At 37.9% G+C, this 21,025-nt stretch overlaps 2 protein-coding genes across 3 annotated transcripts in view; one reads left to right on the forward strand and one right to left on the reverse strand.

The window, feature by feature from the left end:
* LOC118017723 (olfactory receptor 1L8-like) overlaps window positions 1–21,025 on the forward strand; it is a 224,418-nt gene that overhangs the window by 74,732 nt on the left and 128,661 nt on the right. The gene's annotated exons all lie outside the window — the stretch shown is intronic.
* Window positions 10,426–11,695, reverse strand: LOC118018121 (olfactory receptor 1L3-like). The gene is given in 2 exon segments (XM_035016589.1): window positions 10,426–10,871; window positions 10,874–11,695. Coding segments are annotated over 2 exon segments (972 nt in total). The 5' UTR covers window positions 11,400–11,695.

Here is a 21,025-nt window from a genome sequence, read left to right on the forward strand (position 1 = left end):
CTCACAAAATTCTAAAAGGGTTCTTTATAGAATATGTCAAGTCTACTCTAAAACTTGTTAATAAAAGAAAATCTGTAAAAGTAACAATATAATTTTGAAAACAAAGCAAAATAATGATGATGGGTTTGTCTTCCCAGTTAGAAAAACATACAACAAAGCTTTGCTCGTTACAACAGCATAGTATTGGTGTAAGAATGTAAAATCCAGCTGATGGAGCAGAGTAGAATCCAGAAATAGATCTAACTAAAAAGGCACTTAGCCTTTTTCGATGTGAGAGGAAAGAAAATTGTGGGACAAATGTGTATTCAATTAAAAGATAAATTTAATAAATTTAGATCTTGACATTATACCATATGTGAAAATAAATTCCAAACAAAGAGGCAACCCACAGAATGGGAGAAGATATTTGCAAATGACACTACAGATAAAGGGCTGGTATCCAAGATCTATAAAGAACTTCTCAAACTCTACACCCAAAAAACAAATAATCAAGTCAAAAAATGGGCAGAAGACATGAACAGACACTTCTCCAAAGAAGACATACAAATGGCTAACAGACACATGAAAAAATGTTCATCATCATTAGCCATCAGGGAAATTCAAATCAAAACATGGAGGACATTAGGAGAAGGAAGGGAAAAATGGGCGGGGGGAATTGGAGGGAGAGATGAACCATGAGAGACTATGGACCTGAGAAACAAACAGGGTTTTAGAGGGGAGGGGGGAGGGGGGATTGGTTAGCCCGGTGATGGGTATTAAGGAGGGCATGTACTGCATGGAGCACTGGGTGTTATACGAAAACAATGGATCGTGGATCACTACATCAAAAACTAATGATGTATTGTATGGTGACTAACTTAACATAATAAAATTAAAAAAAAAAAAACCACATTGAAATACCACCTTACACCAGTTAGAATGGCAAAAATTGACAAGGCAAGGAACAACAAATATTGGAGAGGTTGTGGAGAAAGGGGAACCCTCTTACACTGTTCGTGGGAATGTAAGTTGGTACAGCCACTTTGGAAAACAGTGTGGAGGTGCCTCAAAAAATTAAAAATAGAGCTACACTATGACCCAGCAATTGCACTTCTAGGTATTTACCCCAAAGACACAGATGTAGTGAAAAGAAGGGCCATATGCACCCATTGTTCATGGCAGCAATGTCTTCAATAGCCAAACTGTGGAAAGAGCCGAGATGCCCTTCAATAGATGAATGGATAAAGAAGATGTGGCCCATATATACAATGGAATATTACTCAGCCATCAGAAAGGATGAATACCCAACTTTTACATCAACATGGATGGGACTGGAGGAGATTATGCTAAGTGAAATAAGTCAAGCAGAGAAAGTCAATTATCATATGGTTTCACTTATTAGTGGAACATAAGGAATAGCATGGAGGACATTAGGAGAAGGAATGGAAAAATGAAGGGGGGGAAATCGGAGGGGGAGATGAACCATGAGAGACTATGGACTCTGAGAAACAAATGGAGGGTGTTAGAGGGGAGGGGGTTGGGGGGGATGGGTTAGCCCAGTGATGGGTATTAAGGAGGGCACGTACTGCATGGTGCACTGGGTGTTATACGAAAACAATGAATCGTGGATCACTACATCAAAAACTAATGATGTATAGTGATTAACATAACATATAAAATAAAATTGAAAAAAAGAAAATAAATTCCAGATGTATTTGAAGATTTAAAAGTAAAAATCCCTAAAACTATAACATGGAAATACAGGAGAATATTTTTATAATTTTGTGGATGGAATAACCCTTCTTGGCAAAATATAAACCTTGAAGTTGTGAAGGAAAAGATGGGCAGATTTGACTATATAAAAGTGAAAACGTGTGTGTGACCAGTGATATCATGAATGAAGTTAAAAGAGAGTCAAAGGATTTGGAGAAAATACTGATGATGTATATATATATATATGTATTCATATAATAGAAAGGATTAGTGATCATTTAGTAGAAAGGATTCCAAAAAATTAATAAGAAAATGACACATATTCTAATTGTGATAGGAACAGTGATGTTTACCAAATATTCCATACAAAAACTAACATTTCCCACCCCTTGCAGTTTGTTATGAACACATGACAACTTCTGTCCAAAGAAATATGAGTTTAAGTGACGTGTGTTATTTCTGGATTAAGGCAATGGAAAACCACGTGAAATTCTCCAATCTGTCTTTCCCTGCCAAGGAGGCCATAGGTTTTTGATAAGCTGTGGTGGACCTCTATCAGTGTGGTTTTCTCTGAATCACTATCCATCGAACAGCCCTGGTGACCTGTAATGGATGTATCGTGTGAGCAAGAAATAAAATTTTGCTGTGAGAAACTTTTGGGATTTGGGGATTAATTTACTGTTGCAATGTAGAAATCCATTCTGGCTAATACTTCAATAGAAAAATGAGAAAAGGATATAAACAGGTAATTCACAGTGGAAGAAATAGGAAGGACCAATAAACGTATAAAAGACATAAAGTATTATTTATTTTGACCAGTAGACGTATCACCATTGAAGATGGTGATACTACATGGTATTGAATGTGTGAGGAGAAAGGTGCTTCATGTACTACAGATTGGCACAGAAATGCACTTTCTGTGCATTTGGCACGGCCATTTTGGAGAACAACTTGACAGTATCTCTCAAATTCCACTTTTATGTATATAAGGCATTTGAACAATGGATGTGTACACATTTGAACAATGTATGTATACAAGGTATTCATAGAAGTATTGTTTATAATAGATACAAGAGAAAATAGAAACAGTTTAAATGCTCAGGAATGAAGACATGGTTAAATTATGGTAGCTTCATATTATAAATTATTATTATTATTAAAATAATATGAACAAGTTAAAAACAATAGTATATTGTAGATAGTAGTGACTTGGAACCATCCTTAAGACATATTTTTAGGTGAAGAGTCAAGTTCAAAGGTAATATATTTATGTAGTGTGATTTCAATCCTCTTAATTTTTTTTTTTCTATTTAAAGAGCCTTTATTTTTTTTTCTGCTTCGAGTAATTTATTTTAGGAAAATTGATACACCAAGAGATTTTGCAATCTTTTCCAAACACAATTCAAGGAAGAATTGCAATACATTTAAATAGAAATTAGAATAAACATGTCTTCCACTATAAAACACAAATTTCCTTAAAGAATTTTAGCAACCGAAACCAACATGGTTAATATTTTCCTATTTTACTTCATCCTTAATGTCCATAGTTCTTCATCTTTCCTTTTTTTTTTTTTGAAGACTTTTATAGACCAATCTTTTAGATTCTCTATACATAATTATATTCGAATGAAATTGTCGGGGTTGTGGATTGGTCTATAAAAGTCTTAAAGAGCCTTTAAAAATTTTTTTAAATAAGTTTTAATTTAAATTCGAGTTAGTTATATGCAACTAATGAATCGTTGAACACTACATCAAAAACTAATGATGTACTATTTGTTGGCTAACTGAACATAATAATAATAAAAAGACTTAAAATAAAAAAATAAATTCGAGTTAGTTAATGTTAGTGTAATATTAGTTTCAAGTGTACAATACAGTGATTCAATAGTTCCATACAACACCCGGTGCTCATCACAACAAATGCTTTTAATCTTTATATTTGCATGTGTGAAGATATCTTTCTCTATGTAACAGGTTTGTGGGTGAAATTCAGGAGGGGTTTTCAGTTTGTACATTATAACTTCTGTTTAATTTTCATAACTAGACTGTATTCATGTGTTATCTATATTCTCAGAAAGTAAAAAAAAGGAAAGCAATGTGGAAGGTGAGAAAAATAGAATTGAAATATATTTTTTAAAGATTTTATTTATTTGACAGAGAGAGACACAGCGAGAGAGGGAACACAAGCAGGAGGAGTGGGAGAGGGAGAAGCAGGCTTCCCGCTGAGCAGGGAGCCCGATGTGGGGCTTGATCCCAGGACCCTGGGATCATGACCTGAGCCGAAGGCAGCTGCTTAATGACTGAGCCACCCAGGTGCCCCTATCTGTAAGGCTTCTGGTCAACAGTAGGCTATTAGTAGTTAAGTATTTAGGGAGTCAAAAGTTATGCATGGATTTTCCACTGCACAGGGGGTCAGTGCCTCTAATCCCCACATTGTTCATGGGTCAACTATATGTATTTCCATGTTTTGATTCTGTATATCTATTTCCCAGTTTTATTTATTTTTTTAAAAGATTTTATTTATTTGACAGAGACACAGCGAGAGAGGGAACACAAGCAGGGGGAGTGGGAGTGGGAGAAGCAGGCTTCCCGTGGAGCAGGGATCCCGATGCGGGGCTCGATCCCAGGACCCTGGGATCATGACCTGAGCCGAAGGCAGACACCTAACGACTGAGCCACCCAGGCGCCCTGAATTAAAATATTTTTTAACACAGTGCCTTCTTTGTGTCCTCTCTTAGCATCAAATACTGACACATAAAAACCTTAAATAAATACTTCATGATACATAAAAACATACCTACGAGAGAGGGGAAGAAGGATATTAATTTGCTAAACCTTAAAATCACAACAATGGCACTATCAAATTTCACACGCCAACTGGGGTCCCCCAAAGAGATCAGTGGTTCACAACCTTGGCTGTTCATTGGAATTACCTGGGAGCTTTAAAACTACTGATACCTGGGTTACATCTTAGAGACTTTGATTTAATTGGTCTGGGGTGTGGTCCTGGGCATCCGGATCTTTTTGTAAGGTCCCCAGGTGATGCTACATGTGCAGAGGAGGCTGAGAACCACTGCTTTGGATAAAATAGACACTATTGCAAAGGTCTTTAATTAGGAGACCAAAAGGAATGGGGGAGTTGATTTCTATGCCTCAAGGAAAATGTTCTTCAAAGCATATAAGGGAAAAGGTTCTGGCTAGAACTGGTTTAAACATTATTTTCCTCTAAATTGGTTACTCAGTAGCTCCCTCCAATGCTGCCCTTGCATGAATGGGCTCAGGTGGGAGGAGGCAAAGCCTTAGAGTTATGGCATCCTCAATTACCTTTCTAGAATCAGAGCAGAATATGGCCCCTTGATGGGAGCCCAGGGGAAAGCAGGAGAACTCACTAATGACATTGTGCCAGAAAAGTTTCTGAACAACTATCATGGTAGAAGCTGCCTCAGAGGGATGAGATACAATCTCAACTTTCTTAATGAGGCTCTGGGGAGATCTTGCTGGTGAACCTCTAGGATCCTTTACTTCAATGCTAATTAACCACTGAGGGTAGCTCCTTTTACATCCCAATTAAATTGAGTTCTGGGGTAAAGGTTTGTCTTTTGAATGGTTACTTGGGAATTAAGCCTGGAGCCTCTCAGCACATCAAATCATTCTCAATGTAACCATGGCCACAACTGATCACAACACTGTCCCTAGTCAAAGAAACAGACTACCCAGGCACACCCATTTCATTGTGTAGTCAGAGAAGCATGCTGTACATTGAGAATAAAAGTGTTGATGTCCTGGTCAGAACATCAGTCATCGGGTTCAGAACTCTTCTGGAATAGGAGCCAAGAAAGGATTCTGGGGAAAGTTGTGGCTGTTCTTGAGGATATCCTCACACAAGTTAAGGTGGGGTCACAGATAGCTCCCATTTCTACCCATCGTGTTTGGGTAGGCACTTGGGACGCAGAGTTAGTCAATTCTGAGTTTGAATTCTGTTTACCACTTAGTTGCTGGTGACTTTGGGCAAGTCACTTCACCTCTTTGAATTTCAGTTTCCTCTTCTTTAAAATGAGGTCATTAATTCCCATCAGTCAGAATTATAGGTGATTGATTTATGCTAGTTATCTTCACATTACCATGGTGACTTGGTGTACATTGGCTGGCATTTTTAAATTTATTAAAAATGTATGATAAAAGGTCAATGTTAGTTCACAAGATGATGGAAATTATGAAGGCATTATGGCCAGGGAACTCAAGAAAATTTGGGTCCTGCTCTAAGACTCAGCTGCCTCTTTCTGTGAGGTTATTAATGAAAATGCTGCCCAAGGAAAAATGGCAAAATGGAAGTAGGAGACTTGAGTGGTAGTTGGTGGTAGTAGAGCTTGTGCTAGTTGCTTTCCAAAAGCCCTGATGGGTGGGGGTTAGCCTACCAGTGCTAGAACATTCTTTAGAATGTAGGAATTAGAGCCTTCATCCTTGGCTTTGGACCTTAGTTGCTATTCTGGCACAACAGATTAACTTCCCAGTGGAAATCCTGTTTCTAGGTGCACTTTGGCCAGCCTAGTGTGGAGGAATTCCCATGGGCACTTCAGCCTCACAGTCCCCAGCCTCATCTCATCTCATGACTTCTCCTTCCTTTCATACTCATCAAGAATGTATTGGGGAAAACTTGGGGCCCCTGAAACACCTATAGTTTTTCTTTTGAGCAAAATGATCTTGTCTGAAATCTCCTGTAGAGAGAGGAACCCTAAGCAGATACTCATACATAGCACTTATATTCCCTTTGTATGACATAAAGATGTCAGTATAGTAGTTAAACTGTTTGAAGAATGATTTGCTATTTCTTTATCTTTTTCAGTCTTGGTTGTACTTGGCTCCTTCTTTTTTGTGGACCTAGCCGTGCATCTAAGGTCCTTATCTTTCTTTGTTTTTCTTATAAATTAAAGTGGTGGACTAATTATTTTTTCTTTTTTGAGAGTTTTTATTGAAATTCCAGTTAGTTAACATACAGTGTAATATTAGTTTGAGGTATACAATATAGTGATTCAACACTTGCATACAACACCTCGTCCTCATCACAAGTGCACTCTTTAATCCTTATCACCTGTTGAACCCATGACCCCACCCACCTCTCCTCTGGTAACCATCAGTTCTCTATAGTGGAGAGTTGGCTTCTAGTTATTAATGTTAGAAATAAATGGAAAACTAATGATGTAATGTATGGTGATTAACATAAAATGAAATAAATAAAAGAAAAAAAAGAAAAAAGAAATAAATGGAAAAACAATTTAGTAAAATTCAAACCAGGTCAAGTAAAATCATACTAGGGAGAACCTGGCTATTCAGCTTTGACCTCACCTGTGTTAGAAGAAGGCCGGATAAGGAGCTGTCACAGGTTCTTCTCTTTCAGAGCTTAACAGGAAGGTAAGACTGTCTCAGATTTCCCACATAACTCATGAGACCGATGGCAGGACATCTTCAAAGGTCCTGTGGTCATAGTAATTCTTTAGCTAGTTGAGACTTCAGTTTAATCAGTGTTCCCTTGTCTTTTTGTTGTAATGTTGACTTTTTCACCCCCATCTCTCGCTAGTTGTGATCTGGGTCTTAATTTCTAGGTGAACTAGAGGTTATGGTAAGTTCCCAGTTTTATATTAGATATATAAAAGATATAAGAGATATATGAGATAATTGATGAATCAGAGACCTTCAGGTTTTGAAAATAGATTTCATTGCCAAAATGGAAGATTTATGGCAAGCAGATATTGTGAATTAAAAATTGGGGGGTATGGTGACATAACAATAAAAAAAGTACCTATCCCTACACACTAAAAAAAAAAAAAATTGGGGGCTAAAGCATTGCTTACTTTTCACTTCTTTTTTTTTTTTAAAGAATTTATTTTTTTGAGAGAGAGAGAGAGTGCAAGCAGCGGGATGGGCAGAGGGAAAAGAAGAGAATCGTAAGCAGACCCCATGCTGAGCAAGGAACCTGATATGGGGCTAAATCCCACAATCCTGAGATCATGACCTGAGCTGAAACCAAGAGTTGGATGCTTAACCAACTGAGCTGCCCAGACGCCCCAGTACTTTTCAGTTCTCTGCAGCAGAATTATCAAGTATATTGTATTAGTTTTCTGGGGCTGCCATAATAAAGTGCCATTGATTGGGTGACTTAAGCAATGGAAATTTATTTTCTCACAATTCTGGAAGCTGGAAGTCAGGGCAAGGTATTGGTAGGGTTGGTTTCTTCTGAGGACATTCTTTTTGGCTTTGCAGTATCTTCACAAGATCTTACATCTGTGTATGTTTGTGTTTTAATCTTCTCTTCCTATAAGGACACCGGTCATCTTGGATTGGGGACCACCTGAAAGACATTTTAACTTAATTACCTCTTTAAAGACCCTATCCCCAAATAAGTCACATTCTGAGATGAGGGGGTTAGGATGTCAACTTATGAAATCATGGGGAAACACAATTCCATCCAAAACCCCAACGTGTTAAACACCAGATTCTTAGCTCTTAAGAGTCATCACTTGGAATCCACATATATCCCAGGGAAGAGATGAAGGAGAAATCAAAGCAATGGGACATATTTAGATAACAATAGAGAGTCTCTTGCAGGGTCCTTTAAGTCTGTGAATCTGACAGTAGATTGGACATGGGCCCTGTGCAATATGAGGACTATACTGGTGCTCCTTTTGCTCTTGAAATTAAAAAGAGCAATAGAAAATGGTGGCATTGTATTTGTAGACATCAGAGGACTGGATATTGCACTAAGTATTTTCCTGGAGGTTATTTAAATGTTTTTTAAGGACCTAGAGTGGCTCATTCAAATAGATGAATGATGGTCATTAAGGAGGGCACGTGATGTAATGAGCACTGGGTTTTATATACAACTGGTGAATCACTGAATTCTACCTCTGAAACTAATAATACACTATATGTTAATTAATTGAATGTAAATTAAAAAAAACCAAATAGATGAGTGAGAGAAGCCAGGTTGGTGGAGAGACTAGACCAACATCAAAGGGCTGTAGCAAGAACCCTTCATGTTGGCCAAGGCTGATATCACCATTGGATCATCATTACAGAGCATAAGAAGACATGTGGGCCAGTCATCAATCTCATAAGCATGGCCTAGTCATCACCCATAGTGACAAATGAATGGGAAAAGGTCAGATGTCAGCAACTGAATCAGCATAGTACCAAAGTACAGACTAATCTAAACAAAACAAAACAAAAAACAAACAAGAAAAATCCTGTTGGGTCTTTGAAGACATCAGGGGAAGTTGTGTAAGTCCTGAGAGTTTAGAAATGGGACTTGGAAGGAGCAATGATATCCGTGAAAGGTGGGAAATGAATGGAGCTCAATTATAAATAAAAATACACAACTAATGAATTGTTGAACACTACATCAAAAACCACATGTATTTTTATTTATTTATTATGTTCAATTAGCCAACATATAGTACATCATTATTTTTTTTAAAAGAACCTCTTTTTTATGAGGCTTTGTAAACCAAAAGCTTCTTACTAATAGTTTACATCCACTGATTTTTCTTTTCTTTTTTTTTTATTATGTTCAATTAGCCAACATATAATACATACATCCATTGATTTTTGATTCTGTCTTCAGTGGCCATAGGGAGCATTTCTGATTACATAGAACAAATTTTCCTTCATTCTGAAAAAACTAACAAATAGAAAACACATGGAAATACAGGCATCTTTAGAGAGAGGAGCACATAGGCAAGGAGTTTCAGGAAGCGTTGTTTGATGAATGCAACCTGAGTTTATGAAAGGCAGGAAGAGTAGAGAACAGAACACTACAGAGGCATAGAGCTGGCTTACTAATAGTCAGTTATGTGATTGATGTTAGGTTTTGTGAATCTAATGACTCCAGAGCCCAGGATATCCAGCTGTTGGGAGAATTAATAAAAGAGACCCGAGTTATATCATGGCATGATCAGAAAACATTCTGATCTGCAGTTGGGAAGCTCCTAGTCTAATAAGGAGGTAACACACACACACACACACACACATTCACCCAACCACTTGCAAAAAAATCTTCTATTTCAGATAGAACAGAGTAGTTATAAATGCAAAACATTTTTTTTATTAAAGATTTTGTTTATGTGACAGAGAGATAGGGAGAGCAGGAATACAAGCAGGGGGAGTGGGAGAGGGACGAGCAGGCTCCCTGCTGAGCATGGAGCCCAATGTAGGGCTTGATCCCAGGACCCTGGGATCATGACCTGAGCTGAAGGCAAATGCTTAATGACTGAGCCACCCAGGCACCCCAATGCAAGACATTTTTGCACATATATAGATTTCTACATAAATGTACAAAAATTGTATGGTGACTAACATAACATAATAAAATTTAAAAAAAATAAATGTACAAAGATTCTTTTGTAATTCAAGTGACCAAACTTGGATGAATTTATAAATGAAGGAAATATGGGAGGTTCCCTATAAATATGGAAGGAATAAAGGGATGTGATTTTCTGGAATAGAGAGATATTGAGGTGATCTACATTGTAGCATAGGTACCGAGACATGGAAGGTACTGTCAACCATGGTATGACAGAGACCACAGGTTGGAAAACTACAGGGTGCAGCTACAATTGAGCAAAGAGTATATTTTCCCAAAAAATTTTTCTCACATGCTGATGTGTGTGTGTGCATGTGTGTGCACCTGTGAGTTTGTGCAGGTGTGTGTACATGAGCACCCACACCCACACTTTGATATCAGAATCCACGGATTTTGTTGGCTTGTGTAGTAGAAAGCATATCCATTTGAGCCTTAATCCTGCTTATCAGTTTCTCTAAGCCCTGTTTCATGTCTTTGTTTCTCAAACTATAGATAAATGGATTCAACATAGATGTCAGTACAGTGTAGATGATTGTTGCTACTCGGTCTTTGACAGTATAGGTGGACAAAGGGTGGAAATAGACATAGCCAATACTCCCATAAAACAGAGTCACCACTGTGAGATGGGAGCTGCAGGTGGAGAAGGCTTTGCATTTTCCAGCCACTGAGGGAATATTGAAGACAGCAATGGGGATTCTCAGGTAAGAGATGACAGTGCAGATACATGGGGCCATCACAGAAGCCATCCCTTCTGTCATGGCCACGATTTTGTTGACAGAAGAGGAAGAACAGGCCAGTTTTAGAACAGGGTTGACATCACAGAAAAATGTTGGATAACGTTTGATGCACGGAAGGTGAGCCGATTCACCAGGAGGGCATGTAGAAGGGAGTGGAGGCAGGAGAAAGCTATGGAGAAGGTCACTAGCAGCATACAGTGTCTGTGGTTCATCACAGTGACATAACGGAAGGGGTTACAAATGGCTACAGAGTGGTCACTGGCCATAGCTGCCAGGAGATAACTGTCTATGTTTCCAAAGACCAGGAAGAAATACATCTATGCCAGACATCCAGCATAGGAGATGGTTTTCACCTCTGATAAGTTCACTAACATCTTGGGGACTATGACTGTTGTGTAGCAAATACCAGCAAAGGACAAGATGCTCAGGAAGAAATACATGGGGTTTTGGAGTTTAGGATCAGAGCGGATAGCCAAGATGATGAGCAGATTCCCCACCAAGGTGACCAGGTACATGATAAGAAAGAGGGCAAAGAGTGGCTTCTGGTCCTCAGGGTGAGAGGACGGTCCTACGAGGATGAATTCAGAGAGTCTTGTCAGGTTGGACATTCCCATGGACTTGTATGCACCTACAGGTAAAAGGTCCTGTCAGTTAATGTTCTTATGTCATCTAGGACATGCATCTTTCCATCTGGTTCTTACAATGAGAACGAGGAGTTGTAAAAGGGCATTTACCCTAATGATTTTCTTCATGAATATGAACAAATCAGAGCCAAAGGTGTATTTTCACTTGTTCTTTTAGAATCTTTGTGATAGAAATCTATAGAAAACAGATTGAAGGTGGGGGGCACCTGGATGACACAGTTGGTTGAGTCTGACTCTTAGTTTTGGCTCAGGTCATGATCTTGGGGTCATGACATCCAGCTCCACATTGGGCTCCATGCTAAGCCTAGAGTCGCTAAAGACTCTCTCTTCTCCCTCTGCCTCTCTGCACAGTGTGCTCTCTCTCTCTCTCAAATAAATAAATAAATCTTAAAAAAAAGAAAACAGATTGAAGGTGAGAGGGAGAAGGAGGAGGAGGCCTATAGAAGGCTTGATTCCCTTTTCCTCCTTGGTCTGTGGCTGATAATCACAGGAACCACAGATGCAGTCTATGAATCAGGTTCAGGTTAGCTTCTCATAAAGATTATCCTTGGCAAATGCACATCTGTATAATCATGAAATAGCTATTTCACCTAGTTTGTGGTTGATGAAGAACCATCCTTTTAAAAATAAGATGAAAATAGAGAGGGAGGCAAACCATAAGAGATGCTGAACTCTAGGAAGCAAACAGAGTTGCTGGAGAGGAGGTGGGTGGGGGAAGGGATAATTGGGAGATGGGTATTAAGGAGGGCACTTGATGTAATGAACACTGGGTGTTGTATGCACCTGATGAATCACTAAATTCTACCCTTGAATCTAATAATACAGTGTATGTTAACTAAATTGAATTTAAATAAAGAATATAAAAAAGAACCATTATTTTAAATCAAGATGCTTCTTCCCACATCATTTGCAGTGGAAGTACGGAAGACATACAAAACCGTTGAATTGAATGTAAATAGTTCTAGGGCAAAGAAAGATGGAGAAGGTAAAGTGAGAGAGAGGGAGTGAATTTTCTTGTTCTTTGGCTGATATTTCACACCCTGAGGTCAGGGGAATGTGACTCACAAGTAGACTGGATAAAGAAGGATTCAACTGTAGAATGAATATATATATATATATAGATATATATATAGAATTGATATATATATATAGAATATATATATAGAATGAATATATATATATATAAATCTCAACATTTTGCTCAAAGATAAGTTAGCTCTCTTAGTGTCCAGTGATGACTAATTATCTGTCTGAGATCAGATATTCACACCTTCTGATCAGGCATTCTCAAAGTTCACTTCTTACCTGGGAAGGACATCAAAGTCTTGCCTCATCTATTCAGCTCCCTGGAATGATTAGTGAAAAAGAAGACAAACTGTGCCAAGAGACCACATATAGAAAATGTGTCTGATTGTAGAAAATCTAATGCTTCTTAAATCTGAATGCTCCTTTGCATGGATTCTTACCATCCTTCCCAAGGTATAGATACTTACAGCCCTTGCTTCCCTCATGGGAGTATCCGCTGATGCTGTGTCACTAAATCTCTGGTGTTTGGTGGGGGAGAGAATAAGAAGAAGAACACACATTAACTTTGTGCAGGATTGTCTCCAAGGATCCAGAGGAATTACATAGGTTCTCCCTCTCCAAGTGGCCCCACATCCCTGTCTTCAACAGTCTGTGCATAGAGTAACATGTGCTTAGCCTGGTGAAGGCGTCATGATAGATAATAATTTTCTGTCCCTGGCTCTTGCAACCTCTCTGAGGGCTTACCTTGGTATGTCCCATGTAGCACTGAGGATAGGGTACCAGGCAGGGACATCTGGGCCTAGTTTCTTTCTTGAACTGTGAAGCTTTGATTTGGACTTCCCCTTAGTGCCTTCATTTGTCTTAAGGACAACTATCTCAGAGCACCTCAACATCATGAATATCTTCTGCTCTCCCCTCCTCAAGTTTATTTTGATTTGTTATCAAAATATTGACATACAATAATATATTAATTTCAGTGCTAATACAGTGAACTGTTAATACAATGGACTTAGTTTTTGAACATTTATATGCATTCCAAAGTGATCACCAGGATAAATCTAGCTACCATCTGTCACCATACAAAGTTGTTACAATATTGTTAACTATATTCCCTATTCTGTAACTTTCATCCCCTTTAATTATGTATTCTATAACTGGAAGTTTGAGCCTTTTAATCTTTTTCTCCTATTTCAACCAGTCCCCCTCCCTGCCCACCCTAATCGCCCCTGGGAACTACCTGATTGTTCTCTGTATCTATGATCCTGTTTGTGTTTTGTTTTGTTTGTTTTGTTTTTTAGATTCCATGTGTAAGTGAAATGATACAGTATTTGTGCCTCTGTGTCTGACTTATTTCACTTAGCACGGTCCTCTAGGTTTATCCATGTTGTTGCAAATGGCAAGATTTCAGTCTTTTTACTGGGTGAATAATATTTCATTATATATATATCTTCTTTATTCATCTATTGATGGAGAGTTAGGTTGCTTCCATATCTTGGCTATTGTAAATAATGCTGCAAAGGTGCTTGTATCTCTTTCAAATTAGTGTTTTTATTGTCTTCTAATAAATACTCAGATGTAGAATTGCTGGATCTTATGGTAATTTTATTTTTAATTTTGGGGGGAATCTCTATGCTGTGTTTCATAGTGGTTTTACCTTTTTGCATTTCCCCCAACAGTGCATGAGCATTTTCTCTTCTGCGTTCTTACAGGACTAGTTATATCTTGTCTTTTTGATAATAGCCATTCTTACAGGTGTATTATTATGGGGGTTATTTTGTACATAACTAGGTTTTTTTTTTTTTTTTCTCTTTCTGCTTCATCATTGACAGTTTGAGTATAATCAGTTTTGGTGCTGGTCTCTTTGGGTTCATCTTATTTGTGATTCTCTGTGCTCTCTGGACTTGTATGTCTTCACCAGGTTAGGAATGTTTTTAGCCATTATTTCTTCAAGTGGTTTTCTGTCCCTTTCTTTCTTTTTTCTCCTTCTGGGACCCCTATAATATGAATGTCAGTATGCTTGATGTTGTCTCAGAGGTCCCTTAAACTATTATTTTTAATATTGTTTTTCTTTTTGTTGTTCCAACTGTGATTTCCACTGCTCTGTCTTCCAGATTGCTGATCCATTCTTCTGCATCATCTAATCTGCTATGATTTTTTCCTAGTGTATTTTTCATTTCAGTTTATTGTGTTCTTCAGCTCTGATTTGCTATTTTTTATGTTTTCTATCTCTCTGTTGAATTTCTCACAGTGGCTCATCCATTTTCCTCCTGAGTTTGATAAGCATCATTATTACCATTACTTTGAACTCTTTATCTAGTAGATTTCTTATCTCTTTTGTTCAGTTCTTTTCTGTGGGTTTTTTGTTCTTCTATTTGGAACAGATTCTCTACGTCATCATTGTGCCTAACTCTCTGTGTTTGTTTCTATGCATTAGATATGTCAGTTATGTCTCCTGGTCCTAATGGAGTCACTTTATGTAGAAGGTGTCCTGTGGGGCCCCATAGCATAAACACTCTTGGTCACCTGAGCCAAGTGCCTTCAGGGTATCCCCTATGAGGGATGCATGCACCCTCCTGTTGTGGTTGGGTCATGATTGGTGTGTATTTGCTGGTGTTTTGCTGGTGTGGGGGGCTATCCCCTGGCATAGCAGTCTGTAAGGCTTGGCTGCAATGTTTACAGGCATGCTGATGAGTGGGGCTGGCTCCTGGTTTGTGTGGCTAAGAGGACTGGCCATGATTACTGTGGTGCATGGTAGGTGGGGCAGGCCTCTGGTGCAGCTGGCTGCAAGGTCTGGCTTTGACTGTTGTAAGCACTCTAGCGTGTGAGCCTGGCCCTCTGGGCTTTGTTGCCTGCCAAGGCTGCCCATTATGTGTGGTTGGGTCAGAGGCTTCTTTGCTTCTCTCAAATTTAAGTACAACTGCTAGTTTAGTAGCTGTGTCCTGTAAAGAATGGGAATGTCATAGACTTTTAACCCAACTTTAGGTCACCCTTCCCTTGTTAGCCAATTCTCAAGTCTGCTGCTCAGATATTTGATTATGATCCTTTGCAACCACCACTCGGGAAAGCCACCAGTTTTAGATCTTTTACTATTCTGAATTCATGAAAGCACACAGAATCTATACATCAGAGTCCCAACATGCCAGACACATATTGCCCATTTCCTGTCACTTAACTGGTTTATTATCCCATCTTACAATTCAACTACCTCAATCTTTGATCTCCTTTCTCCTGGGTCTCTAGGTCCAAATGCAGCCCCCCTACAGGGAGCATTTCTTGATTATCTGATTGAAATGAAGTATCTGACTTCTCTATTCCCTTAGTACCCAAATTTCCATTAAACACAAATCATGTTCATTTTCATATAATTATCCAGTTAAAGGAAAATAATTTGTATTTATGTACTTAGTAATTTATAGGCCTTTCTCATGTAAACCACAAAACAACCTCATAACATGTGTACTTATTACCTTCATTTTATAATGACTTAGAAAAATAAGGTAACTGGTGAAATATAACTTGAACCAAGGGCTGTTTGAAGCCAAACCATGCAGTCAATCCACTGCACAAAAGGCCTCTCTGTTTTGCTTTGACAAAATTAAAAACATTTTAAAAATTGGTTTCAGAAGTAGAGTTCAGTGATTCATCAGTTGCATATAACACCCAGCGCTCATTACATCAAGTGCCCTCCTTAATGCCCATCACCCAGTTATCCCTTCCTCCCACTCCCTTCCCCTCCAGCAACCCTCAGTTTGTTTCCTAGAGTTCAGCTGCTCTTATGGTTTTCCTCCCTCTCAATTTTCATCTTATTTTATTTTTCCTTCCCTTCCCTATGTTCATCTCTTTTGTTTCTTAAATTCCATATATGAATGAAACCATATGATACTTATCTTTCTCTGACTGACTTATTTCACTTAGCATAATACCCTCTAGTTCCATCTATATCATTGCAAATGGCAAGATTTCATTCTTTTTGATGGCTGAGTAATATTCCATTGTATATATTTTATGTTAGGAAACAGCTTTCAGATGACTAATGGATTCAAAATTTTGCCCTATTTTTTTCTTTGCCAGATTAAACTTGAAAGCAGAGACTTTCAGCATAAAGTCTACTATTCCTTGGTCCCCTGATTCAAATCTAGGCCTGTTTCTAGACACTGTGAGCTAAACTGTTCATGATCCAGCTACCATATTTTATGGATTATATGACCCATTTCCTTTTTTTTTTTTACATTTTAACATCTCATATTGGGATGCATCTAAATCTATGGCATGTCACAAATAATTGGTGGCATTTTTTTTTCTCAACAGTACATTAAAATAATGTATCTTACAAGTGATGGTATTTTAGATTCAGTTAAATACAATAATTTGGAATCAAGGAAGTCAAGAATAATGCTCCTTCATCTATGTTTGTCCCAGTCAGTTTATAAATATTTGTTATGCATTTCCCATGAGCTGCACTTTGTTATTCACTGGAGATATATAGCACTGAGGAAAAGAAATATTATTTTTCCCTTTGTATCTTACAGACTAGGTTTCCACAGCACTTAACACCCAGCCTTTACTGCAGAGGGTACTCAGGAAATACTTATGAAATTGACCTAACCATGGACAAAGTAACTACCTAAGCAATATATTTTCAAATGTTAGAAGACAGTAACTATTATTCTATTAGTTCTCTGGTCCTACAGTTATTTCATCTATTTCTTACTCAGTTCTTTCCCATCATGAAATATCAATACTTATTCTTATAATATTAGAAAAAAACATAAAATATTCATTTTAATCATGCTATTTGTATCAAAGAGGAGACATACTGAATGACAACCACCAGGTTACTGTAATTCACACTCATTCTGCTAGTCACTCTTTCTCCTGTGAACTCTATTATAATTAGAAAGAATAATTAGTAAGTTTTAATTCTAAAGAAAATATTTTGCTATTCTAGAGAAGAAGAAACCAACTACCATGGAGGAAGTAGGTTTAACTTTTATCAAAATAATGTGCCTTTAGCTAATTACTGTTGCCATTAAAGACAACATTCTAAATACATTGCTATTTTTAAAATGTAATTTAATTTAATTATGTTATGTTAGTCACCATACATGATTAGATTTTGATGTAGTGATCCACGATTCACTGTTTTCTTATAACACCCAGTGCTCCATCACTGGGCTAACCCATCCTCCCATCCCCCTTCCCTCTAAAACCCTCAGTTTGTTACTCGGAGTCCATAGTCTCTCATGGTTCATCTCTCCCTCCAATTCCCCCCCCTTCATTTTTCCCTTCCTTCTCCTAATGTCCTCCCTGCTATTCCTTATGTTCCACAAATAAGTGAAACCATATGATAATTGACTTTCTCCGCTTGACTTCTTTCACTTAGCATAATCTCCTCCAGTCCCATCCATGTTGATGTAAAAGTTGGGTATTCATCCTTTCTGATGGCTGAGTAATATTCCATTGTATATATGGACCATATCTTCTTTATCCAGTCATCTGCTGAAGGGCATCTCAGCTCTTTCCACAGTTTGGCTATTGCGGACATTGCTGCTATGAACATTGGGTGCATATGGCCCTTCTTTTCACTACATCTGTGTCTTTGGGGTAAATACCGAGTAGTGCAATTGCTGGGTCATAGTGTAGCTCTATTTTTAATTTTTTGAGGCACCTCCACACTGTTTTCCAAAGTGGCTGTACCAACTTGCATTCCCACCAACAGTGTAAGAGGGTTCACCTTTCTCCACAACCTCTCCAACACTTGTTGCTTCTTGCCTTGTCAATTTTTGCCATTCTAACTGGTGTAAGGTGGTATCTCAATGTAATTTTGATTTGAATTTCCCTGATGGCTAATAATGATGAACATTTTTTCATGTGTCTGTTAGCTATTTGTATGTCTTCTTCAGAGAAGTGTCTGTTAATGTCTTCTGCCCATTTTTTTATTTGATTGTTTGTTTTTTGGGTGTTGAGTTTGAGAAGTTCTTTATAGATCTTGGATACCAGCCCTTTATCTGTAGTGTCATTTGCAAATATCTTCTCCCATTCTGTGGGTTGTCTCTTTGTTTTGTTGACTGTTTCCTTTGCTGTGCAGAAGCTTTTTATCTTGAAGAAGTCCCAAAAGTTCATTTTTGCTTTTGTTTCACTAGCCTTTGGAGATGTATCTTGAAAGAAATTGCTGTGGCCGATGACAAAGAGGTTACTGCCTATGTTCTCCTCTAGGATTTTGATGGATTTCTGTCTTATATTGAGGTCTTTCATCCACTTTGAGTTTATCTTTGTGTATGGTGTTAGAGAATGGTTGAGTTTCATTCTTCTGCATGTGGCTGTCCCATTTTCCCAGCACCATTTATTGAAGAGACTGTCTTTTTTCCATTGCATATTTTTTCCTGCTTTGTCAAAGATTATTTGACCATAGAGTTGAGAGTCCCTATCTGGGCTCTCTGTTCTGCTGCATTGGTCTATGTCTTTTTTTGTGCCAGTACCATGCTGTCTTGGTGATCACTGGTTTGTAGTATAGCTTGAAATCAGGCAAGGTGATGCCCCCAGCTTTGTTTTTCTTTTTCAACATTTCCTTGGCAATCAGGGTCTTTTCTGATTCCATACAAATTTTAGGATTGTTTGTTCCAGCACTTTGAAAAACGTCATTGGAATGTTGATTGGGATGGCGTTGAAGGTATAGATCACTCTGGGTAGCATAGACATTTTGACAATGTTTATTCTTCTGGTCCATGAGCATGGAATGTTTTTCCATCTTTTTGTTTCTTCTTCAATTTCTTTCATGAGTGTTCTATAGTTCCTAGAGTATAGACCCTTTACCTCTTTGGTTAGGTTTATTCTGAGGTATCTTATGGTTTTTGGTGCTATTGTAAATGGAATCATTTCTCTAATTTCTCTTTCTACAGTTGCATTATTAGTGTATAAGAAAGCAACTAATTTCTGTGCATTGATTTTGTATCCTGCCACATTACTGAATTTCTGTACGAGTTCTAGTAATTTGTCAATGGAGTCTACACACAAAGTATCATGTCATCTGTGAAGAGAGAGAGTTTGACTTCTTCTTTGCCAATTTGAATACGTTTTATTTCTTTTTGTTGTCTGATTGATGTTGCTAGGACTTCTAGTACTATGTTGAACAATAGTGGCGAGAGTGGGCATATTACTCAGCCATCAGAAAGGTTGAATACCCAACTTTTACATCAACATGGATGGGACTGGAGGAGATTATGCTAAGTGAAAGAAGTCAAGCAGAGAAAGTCAATTATCATATGGTTTCACTTATTTGTGGAACATAAGGAATAGCAGGGAGGACATTAGGAGAAGGAAGGGGAAAATGAAGGGGGGGAGTCGGAGGGGGAGATGAACCATGAGAGACTATGGACTCTGAGAAACAAACTGAGGGTTTTAGAGGGGAGGCGGGGTGGGGAGCTGGGTTAGCCCAGTGGTGGGTATTAAGGAGGGCATGTGCTGCATGGAGCACTGGGTATTATATGAAAACAATGAATCGTGGATCACTACATCAAAAACAAATGATGTATTGTATGGTGACTAACATAACATAATAAAATTAAATTTAAAAAAAAAGGCAAAAGTAAAAGATTGGAAAAGATATTCAGTGAAAGTAGTAACCAAGAGAGAGCTGTGTTAATATCAGACAAAACAGACTTTAAGTAAAAAAGTTGTTACAAGAGATAAAGAAGGACATTATATAATGATAAAAGAGTCAATACCTCAAGAAGATATAAATGCTGGGACAATACTCTTATCTATCGGAGTTTTTTTTTTTAAGATTTTATTTATTTATTTGATTGAGTAAGCAAGAGAGCACAAGCAGGGGGAGTAGCAGAGGGAGAGGGAGAAGCAGGCTCCCTGCTGAGCAGGGAGCCTGACTCTGGGCTCAATCCCAGGACCCTGGGTTCATGACCTGAGCCAAAGGCAGATGCTTAAAACCGACTGAACCACCCAGCTGCACCCTTAAAGAAAAGGCGGAAAAAATGTACAAAAATTCATAATGATTGCAATTGGACAAGTCATATTAAGACAAAATAAAATATCAAAGGTAAAATATGGAATCATACTCATCTAAGGCTCCTCTTTGAGAATGAAAAAATAAAATCAGAAGAATTTTTCTGTAAAGAAATAATCAACTCTAATCAAAGGGAGAGAGATAATAAAACTTATCATTGCAATCTAAAAGAACTTTTTTTCAGGTGTTAGACTGCAAAATACCTTAGTCTACAATAAGAAAAAATAAAAACCAATGATCTTTTGCTAATCACCTAACCATATTGAAAACAAGGTCTTAATGTAAATTAAACTTAAGTATGCTTGTCGTAAATTCAGGTTTGTTTTGTTTCATTTTCATTCCAGTTAATGTTAAAAATAACATTATTTTTGCTTTTAAATAATAACATTATTTATCTTAAAAAATAACATTATTCTTTTTGCTCTTAAATTGTTTTCTGTCTTGGGGCACCTGGGTGGCTCAGGCGTTAAGCGTCTGCCTTCGGCTCAGGTCATGATCCCATGGTCCTGGGATCGAGCCCTGCATCAGGCTCCCTGCTCAGCGGGAAGCC

The sequence above is a fragment of the Mirounga leonina genome, unplaced genomic scaffold, assembly GCF_011800145.1.
Source record: "Mirounga leonina isolate KUSES-001 unplaced genomic scaffold, KU_Mleo_1.0 Mir_170, whole genome shotgun sequence".
Lineage (NCBI taxonomy): Eukaryota > Metazoa > Chordata > Mammalia > Carnivora > Phocidae > Mirounga > Mirounga leonina.